The sequence below is a fragment of the Myotis lucifugus genome, unplaced genomic scaffold (genome assembly GCF_000147115.1).
Source record: "Myotis lucifugus unplaced genomic scaffold, Myoluc2.0 scaffold_25, whole genome shotgun sequence".
NCBI lineage: Eukaryota > Metazoa > Chordata > Mammalia > Chiroptera > Vespertilionidae > Myotis > Myotis lucifugus.
The window spans coordinates 4,341,793-4,351,577 of record NW_005871073.1 but is presented as its reverse complement, the minus strand read 5'-3'; the positions used below and the strand labels follow the sequence as shown (position 1 = coordinate 4,351,577).

Below are 9,785 nucleotides of genomic sequence, written 5' to 3'. Positions count from 1 at the left end.
TTTCGTGCATCAGGCCTCTAGTATCTCAATAAAGCCATAAAATAAATGGCGATTGCAACCTACTTCTTGAATTTCTAAAAGAAGATTTCATATTCTGCTAAAGAGTAATAGGATCCAGTGTACCCTGTGTGTGTGTATCATCCTGAAAATTACTTTTGAGCCAAACGCTGTTTCAAAACATCATTCTCACTAGAGTTACAAAACAGAAAACAAAACAATTTTTAGATGTAAATATATTTTAAAAAATTAAAACACCTAAGAAATGCAATCTATGCATATGAAAAAGTAAAATATTTAATGCATAACAAGTAGTTGTAACATCATTCATAAGCAGCAGTTAGTGTTTATTTTCCCCATATTTTGGCTTAACACCATAGTGGTAGTTTATTCTTTTTTAGGGAAATTGCGTAAGGTACATGTAGCATATTATGAGTAAGTTATAGAAGACTGTGTAATTGGAAAATTAATTCCAAGTAACAACATTTCCTCTAAAAACATATTTATTATTAAACAAACTAGTTTAAACTAGTGGACCATAAAATGTGCCTATAATTTATTAAGTCCAAGATATATAATCAACTTGCATAAAATTACATATGGTATTTTAAAAACAGCCTATTTCTAAAATATCAGTAATTCAGACAATTGGGATTTCCACAGGAGATAAATTGCCATGAATTTCCTTTTTATGGAGAAAATGTCCATCTTAAGAACATTACAACTATGTTATTAACAAACACTATAGCATATTTTAAAAATCAAAATGATGAAACATATGCATTTGGATATTCTTTTATGGGTACCAGCCCTATAGCAGCATTTCAGATAGTGATTTAAATCTAGTTAACCACATTTCCAAATGACTTGGGTTTTTATTTTCTAGAAATACATATCACATGTATAGTTTAGTTAAGAATTTAAATTTCCATTATAAATGAGAGCCTACCACATTGATAATGTGAAGATATAAGAAATAAAGTACTTGGATAGTCTAGCACTTTATTAGAAATATATCTACTAACTCCACAAAAACAAACTTTACATGTAAGCAAAATACTAAAAATTTCTGACTTGGGAGAAATAAAATAGAGTGAATGATTTCTCTTCATCTCTAACTGTAAAAATCCCTTTTGCCTATTTATTTGACCCGTCTCTATTCATGCAATTTAATGAACCCTCAAAATAATTTATACATCTTTATACAGAATTCACATCTACATCAATAAACAGCCAGTCCTTTTATATTTTCAGTGCCTTATCAAAATATGAGTAGCAAAGTGTTTCATTCTATGAGGCAGGGAGATGTTTTCTAAGTACTTCTTTGGATGATGAGGATATAGAATCTGGGAAGGACACCTCAAATTCTATTAGAAGGTCACCACGTTGCTCAGGATTTTTTGGAAATGGCAGCCCATATCCAATAATTCTTCTCCTCATTCCAGGTTTCACAATATCATTTACTGACATAGGTATGGTTCTTCCATCCATTGTTGGAACATTAATTGAGCAGCCACACAATGCCTAAAAAGTGCACAAAATAAAATTAAACAACTTAAAAGTACATTACCAATTGTAAAGGATGATACCAGTATGGCAAAATTTTAATCTCCAAAAGAATATCAATAGTTATAAAATTATTTCCCCCATTAGAAAATCCCTTTAGGACATGTACAAGCAGGCATGCTAAAAAAAAAAAAAAGAAGAAGAAGAAGAAAGAAAAAAAGAAAGAAAGAAAAGAAAAGAAAAGGAGAAGGGGAAGGGGAAGGAAAGGAAAAGGAAAAAAGAAGTAAAGCATGTCTTTCACACTGCCCTGGACTGAAATGGACAGTTTGAGTCCGCTATTGCAACATTCAAGATGCAGGGATGGAATGGGAGAAGAAAGAGGGAGAAATTCAGGGCTGGAAAGAACATGATAGGAGCAACTACCTACTTCTCTGGAGGGAAAACGTTAGAATAAAAAATACATTTATTGTTTTAGTCAGTAAATGTTTACTGAGTACCTACTATATGCCACACATTCCTGATAGATGCTGAGCATATATAGGGACCATGAATACCGACCCCACTTCAAGGAATGCATAAGGACCACAGAAGCAAACTAGTAATTCAAATACAATACAATGTTGGCACAGTGACATGTGCAGAAGTCTTTTGTGAGAGAAAAGGCACCCAACATACCCTCTTAGCTTCTGGGAATACCAAATGCTTAAAGTAAGCATTGGACTAATAGTTGGTATTGAGGCAGAGTGGGGCACAATAGTGTTCTACAAAGTAGAGCTCAGACAATGACACAGATATACATAAGATAATAATAGTGCAAACTTAGGGAAATGCATATACAGTTATGGGTGGAAATCAGATTAAAAATGATCTTTTATGTTAAGCTAAAAAGTTTGAACTTTATAATAGATGCTATGTGGAGTCATTTAAGAATTTTAAGCAGGGACTGACATAGCCGTATTTGTTAGATTATAATCTAACTTGAGAAATAATGCCTAAAAATAGAACAAAATTAAAACTCATGTACCAAATCAGTATCCTTATAAATTATTTTGTCTTTAACACATTTTTTTGTTATATAATTACTCCAAACTAACAATTATTTTAAAAATCTTACACATGGACTAAGGTGAGGAGATTACAATTCAGATCTCATAAACCACACTTATAAAAACAGAGTAGAGTTAATTTATCGTTAGGCCTCATAGTACATAATCTAGGTAGCACTTAAAATTAGCATTTTTTAATATAGGTAACTAAACTTAGAATGTACAATTTTATTCATAAAAGAGGTATAATAGCAGTACTACCTCAGAGGATTCTTAGGATAATTTAAAAAATAATGTGTAGTAAGCATTAAATAAATCTTAGCTATTATTTAAATTCCCTAAAATCAAATGCATAAATGTTTGGTTTCAGAATCCTAGCTTTTACTAACTTACCTCTCGTAAACTAATTTTAGCAGTATAAATTATATTTGATCCATCCCTTTTAAATTTTGGGTGATCTTTATCTTTAATAATAAAAACAATGTCTGCTGGAATACTAGTTGGTGTTTCATCTCCTTCCCTTGGAAAAGTAATTTTCGTGCCTTCTTTCCATCCTTTTTTTATCTCAATGGTGAGAATTTTGTCCTCAGATCTATAACTCCTTCCATCAGGGTTTAACCTTTTTCGAGAAATCTTCATCCGTTTGGTACAACCACTATATATTTCTTCAAGTGATACTCTAAGTTCATGAATAATTGGAGGATCTTGTTTGAGGCGGGATGGCCCCACAGAATTCCTGTCTCTTGGATATCCATTCATGCTGAATCCAAAGGCACTAAAAGGATCTCCATCTACTTCCATATCTTCAGAATCTCTACCACCACCCATCCGTCTTCCAAAGAAAATTTCAAAGGGATTGGAACCTCCGAAAAATGCTGCAAATGTGGCATGAGGATCACCATGAAAGGTGTACCGGAAGGTACCTCCTTGTCCATCAGGACCTCCTGCTCCTCCTTTCAACCCTAAGTGAAGAAATAAGCACGATTAGAATAAAGCTTTCAACTACTGAAAGTTTAACTTTCAAAAATTGCATCACTAATAAACTTTGACAACTTTAGATTGTAATTTATTAAATTGGCCAGAAATGCCATTATAACTAAATACAGAACAGCTACATAACTCTAGATCTAAAGTTAAAATTTTTGCTTCAAATTCTTCCTCCAAATACCCATCTTTAATGATAATTTATCCCTTAATCACTGTTCCACAGATAAATAAGAAAATAGAAGTCTGGAACCTATCTCATAAGCTACTGGTTGACAACCTAAAGTATATAAAGTTAAGTTCTTAACAGATGTCAATTGAAAGGTCTTCAGTAATCAATGCAAAATGTATAATCTAAATCTTTAAGTAGCATTATCATCAATGAGCACAACAACCAACAATATAAAATACCATATTCATATTAACAAGTTTTATTTCAGATCATCTTTTACTGCTTAAAAATTAAAACAGAACTTTCTGTAGCTGAAAAACTTTAATGGTACAAAAAATGTTTTTTACACACTAATATTGTTATCACTATCCCAGATAACAAAATTGTTCTTCTAGGCATACCATATGATTAGATTAATTTCAACACCATTTAAAAAGAAGACTGAAATCAAGAGCTGTAAATCCTCTTGATATATAAGGCCTTTGGACTGGTTATTTCTGTCTATTATGGACAACCTGTTTCACCCACCAAGTTAGTGACCCTCTGACCCTGTTCTTTAGGCTCAACTAAGTAATATATAGCTTACGAAAGATTATATATTTGAAGCATCATGACCACCACCTACCAAAGAAAGATCCTACTAAAACCCACAAACTATAGTACAGGAATCTTTTTTCTTTCTTTCTTTCTTTTTTCTTTTTTTGGTGGCAGCGGTGGGATTACAGTGATCTTTTAAGGGAGCAATACTGACAAGGATTTACATCATTACAATATCAATAAACTTTCTGAATGAGCCTTATGAGAATTCTTGACCAAAAAAACAAGCAGGAGCAGAATCTGAAAATTATAAAACTGATAAATTCCAGAGATTTAACTAAGAGATCCCAATATGTTCAAATAGTAGTAATTTGAGGGCAGAAAATATTTTATTCATTTCTGCATTATTCAATGCATACTGGGCTGAAAAATGACAGGTGCTCATGTTTATTGAATAAAGGGAATGATCTATTCTTAGTCTCCTAAATAGAAACTTTAAAAGGTATATCTTGAATGTCAGGATAGAGAAGAGGCAGAAGCAAAATCACACATGTACATAGATGAGATATTTAATAATAATAAATTCTACTGGAATCATTAAGCATACTTTCAAAGAGACTTAGTTTTGCATGTCTTGTTCTATTTCAGTTATTCCATTAAAAGGTATACATGAACTCTACTTCATCCAACAGTCTTAGCTGGTGTTTAAATTTTTACCTTCATACATGAATAAAAATCTGGAGAGACCAAGAGCAATATAATAATATAAAAATTGTCAAAATATGTATTGAATGATACATCCAAATAGCAGTTAGAGACATTCCTTGTAGGAACAGGATGACAAGTATAAACAGGACAAGAACTTTTAACATGCAGCTCATCCAAACTTATTTTAGTTAAATTTTAGTGGTATTGTTATAGCTCCAAATGTTTAAAAAAATACACGCACACAAAAACCTAGTAACAGATTTTTTTTATGATAGAATATGTATACAACTCAGGGTCATGATCAATGTGACTAAACCATTAAATTATTTCAATCATTTCATCTTTCATCCCATAAATATAACACAGTATAATAATTTAACAGAGCTAATAAAGTAAATTGAGTAAATTAGCTGCCAAAATAGTTTAATTTTGTCAGCAAGACAAAAATCTAAATGTTTGAGCACATACTGAATTAATGAAAAGAACATTTTAAGTTATTATATCATGCCCACTTGACTTAGTAATCCCACTTCTAGGAATATATCCCAAGAAGTCAGAAACATCAATCAGAAAGAATAGATGCACCCGTATGTTCATAGCAGCACAATTTACAATAGCTAAGATTTGGAAACAGCCTAAGTGCCCATCAGCAGGAGAGTGGATTAAAAAACAGTGGTACATCAACACAATGGAATACTACGCTGCTGTAAAAAAAGAAGGAACTCTTACCATTTGCAATAGCATGGATGGACCTAGAGAGCATTATGGTAAGTGAAATAAGCTAGTCAGAGAAAGATAAATATCACATGATCTCACTCATTTATGTATAATGAACAACATAAACTGATGAACAAAAATAGATCCAGAGACATAGAAGCACTGAACAGACTGTCCAACCTCAGAGGGAAGGCAGGAGGAGTGGGTAAGAGATCAACCAAAGGACTTGTATGCATGCATATAAACATAACCCATGGACACAGACAGTAGGGGGGTGAGGGCATGTGCTGGGGGGTGGGGGTGGAAACGCCGGGAAGAGGTCAATGGGTGGGGGGTGGGGGAGAAGGAAACATATGTAATACTTTAAACAATAAAGAATTTAAATTTTAAAAAGTTATTATATCATGGGTTTGGCTTTTCCCTAAAATCCCTTTCCTCCTCTGCCAAAAATAGTAACTCTATCAGGATTACAGATTCCTGAGATTTACATACTGTATAAAATGACATGTATCAAAGGTGACAAAAAGCCTCCAACAGGGCTTTGAAATTTTCTTTGACACTAGTCAACTACATCGCTCAGATATATGACAAGGCTACTATAATGACTGAGAGAAATCTAACCAAAATTCATACTGCTCTAATATAACATGAATTATTATGCAAATATCACTGGCACTGCTGAGCACTTGAATTATAATGGGCATGTCATCAACTATACAGTCAATTCTTTTATTACGTACATTTCAACTGCTTGTGGAAAATTTTAAAATTCAACTGGATTCCTTCTGCTGTCCAAAATGTTTCCCAGATACCATATCACTTTGTATTACCAAGGAATGCACTCTAGAGTCAACAACATCTGCCTGTGCTTTAGAAAGACTGCTATTATTTAAAAAACAACTAAGCACCCTGGTTGGGTGGCTCAGTAGGTTGGAGCATTGTCCTGTGCACCAGAAGTTTGCGGGTTCAATTCAGGGTTGGGGCACATACCTAGGCTGTGGGTTCAATCCTGGTCGAGATGTGTAGGGAAGGCAACAGATTAATATTTCTCTCTCACATCGATGTTTCTTTCTTTCTCTCTGTCTCTCTGTCTCTCTCTCTCTAAGCATATCCTCAGGTGAGGATTAAAAAAACAGCAACCAACCAACCAATGTGCAATCCAAAAACAAGTATGTGTTTGGGATACATACCATAAAAATGATTTCTAACAGTTAGTTGACTAAAAGTTTATCAAAAGAAACAGCATTGGAGAAGAATTAGGACTTCAAAGAAAAAAATTATAAGACTTTAATAACTCTTACTTTAAGGAGATTTAACATGTAAATATCCAGATTGATAGCAAGTTTTAGAGTTACTAGTATGAGAACCTTTAAAAAGTTTTGATTCATAAAAACCCAATTTATTTATTTTTAGAAATATATAGTAAATAAAAAGATCCAGTTGATTTAAAACAATAACTGAAGAAGCAAGCTAATATAGAGATTAATGTACTAAATAAAAGTCTTATCATATAAATACTACCTTCCTTTTTTATATATATTTTCTTATTGATTTCAGAGAGGAAGGGAGAGGGAGAGAGTTAGAAACATCAATGATGAGAAAGAATCATTGATCGGCTGCCTCCTGCACACCCGCTTCTGGAAATCGAGCCCACAACCCGGGCATGTGCCCTTGACCGGAATCAAACCCTGGACCCTTTAGTCCGCAGGCTGACACTCTATCCACTAATCCAAACCAGCCAGGGCTAAATACTACCTTTCAGTATTTAAAGTAAGTTATTGATTAAACCATAAACAAGCAAAAAAAGAAGGCATAAAGAAATGTTAGAGAGCTAGAATACTATAAGGATGTGTTACTTAAAAAAATTTTTTTAGTCTTTTAATACAAACTTGTGTTGACATCTACTAAACAATTCAGAACTAAACCTAAATTTTTTCAGAGGGAGTGATTCAAAATCCAATTTTAAATTTCTGTAGTTCTGTGTTTTTTGTTTTCCAATGATTCAACAATGTGGAAAATTTCTGTTTTTTAAAATAACGTTATTTACTACATACCATAAAATTAACCCATCGAATGTACAATTCGATGAGTTTAGTAAAGTTGTAGAATTGTGCGACCACCACCACAATAATTAGAACATTTATCTCTAGTTGCTATTTGTAGCTAATCCCTGTTCCTACTCTAGCCCTAGGCAACCACTGATCAGCTTTCTTTCTTTACAAATTTGCCTTTTCTATGTAATTCATATAAATGGAACCATAGCCTATATAGTCTTTTACATCCAACTTTTTTTATTTAGCATAGTTTTTAAATTTCATCCATGATATAGTGGACTTAATTAAATTGGTAATTTTAATTGCTAAATAGTATTCCATTGTGTGTGTGTGCTCGCACGCTCGCACGCTCGCACATACATAGTATTTATCACATTTTGTTTATCCATTCACCAAATGATAGTACTTTTGACTTGTCTCTAGTCGGGGACCATTACAAATAATGCTGCTATGAACATTCACATACATGTCTTTGGGTGGATGTATATTTTCATTTCTCTTTTATAGATTCCTAGGAGTAGTACTTCTGGGCCACATAATAAATTTAAAACATCTCTATTTTTATCCAGCTTTAAAAAAACACAGCATTTAAGGCCCTGGTCGGGTAGCTCAGTTGGTTAGAGCATCATCTAGATATTCCAAGGTTGCGGGTTTGATCTGTCAGGACACATACAAGAATCAACCAATGAACGCATAAATAAGTGGAACAAATTGATGTTTCTCTCTTTTCTTTCTCTCTTTCTCTCTCTCTCCTCTCTAAAAATCAATCAATAATTTTTTTAAAAACCCCAGCATTTAAAATTGTGGATATTAGAGATTTTCAAACCATGAACAAACTGGATCACTAGGTTCTCTTAGTTCCTAAATACATAATTTAGCATGTTTCACTCATACACTTCTCAGTTCATGGTTCCTTCCCACTGTCCCAAGCCTTGAAACAGTGCAATAATTGGGGGGTGGGGGGTGGGAGGGAGTACATCAGGTAAATTAGTAATGGCTCCAATCATAAAATTCAGTGTTTTGTTACTGCTAGAGAAAGCCATAGGGCTATGGAACCAGGCCTGCAGGCATGAACAGATATGAAAAACAAAGAGAAAAATGTTTTCCCACATTTTCACAGTACTATACCCAAAGGGATTTTTTTAAAAAGAATGAGACATTCTGAATAAAAGGCAAATATAATCCTTTTCTGTAAAGAAAGAATGATTTTTTTAAAAAAGAATCAAATATAGTAACTTTTATTTTAACTATTTTCAAGTAGCATAACTAGAGAATGGTATTTCTGAATAACATATTTTAAAGCATTGAAGAGCTTTAAAATATATTATTTAAAAACTTATTTCCCCCCCTCACTATTACCTATTGTTTATATAAATTATCTGAGTCAAGAACAACAACAAAAATTCAGGGTAAAAAAAACAAAAAGAAAAACGAAAAGAAAAAAAAAATTCAGGGTACATAGACAATCCCGCTTTAGTTTTTGTTTGTTTGTTTGTTTTTTGGTGTTGTTTTTAAATTCACTCACTGATGACGATCAGTAAAAATCAAACTAGAGAAATATCACTCAATAAAAATACTACTAAAAGGTAATGTTAAACCAAAAAAATGTGTATTATTTGGTGACTTGAAATTTCTGAAGACAAATATTCTCAGTCCTATGGCTGAGTCAGTTATCAATGAGATGTGGAGTAAAGCAGTGGGTATCTGGTTTTCCATGGAAATTTATATTTGTGGATTTCTTTTTTTTAATTTTTAATTGACTTTACTGAGGTGAGATTGGTTAATAAAATTATATAGGTTTCATGTGTAAATTTTATAATATATCATCTGCATATTATATTGTGTGTTCACCACCAAAAGTCAAGTCTCCCTCCATCACCATTTATCCCCTCTATTTATGGATTTCTTTACAAAATTACAAAATAAGTTCTTTGGAAATAGTACACTGTTAGTAGTACCTAAGAATCCTGCTTAGCTTTTATGATGAACCAAACCATAGTATTTTGAGTAGTATGGCCACAGGAGCAAGCAGGATTAAACTGCCAACTATTTGCCTTTTTCAAT

General features: G+C 32.8%; 1 protein-coding gene across 2 annotated transcripts in view; it reads right to left on the bottom strand.

Annotated features, from left to right (window-relative positions):
* Positions 1 to 218: 218 nt before the first annotated feature.
* DNAJB4 (DnaJ heat shock protein family (Hsp40) member B4) overlaps positions 219 to 9,785 on the bottom strand; it is a 42,971-nt gene continuing 33,404 nt past the window's right edge. For both annotated transcript variants that reach the window (XM_023751761.1, XM_006086113.3), the window contains 2 exons: positions 2,943 to 3,511; positions 219 to 1,521 (listed from right to left, as the gene is read on the bottom strand). In XM_023751761.1, coding sequence (XP_023607529.1) covers positions 1,288 to 1,521; positions 2,943 to 3,377 — 669 coding nt within the window. In that variant the 5' untranslated portion in view covers positions 3,378 to 3,511 and the 3' untranslated portion in view covers positions 219 to 1,287. The remainder of the gene's footprint in view (positions 1,522 to 2,942; positions 3,512 to 9,785) is intronic.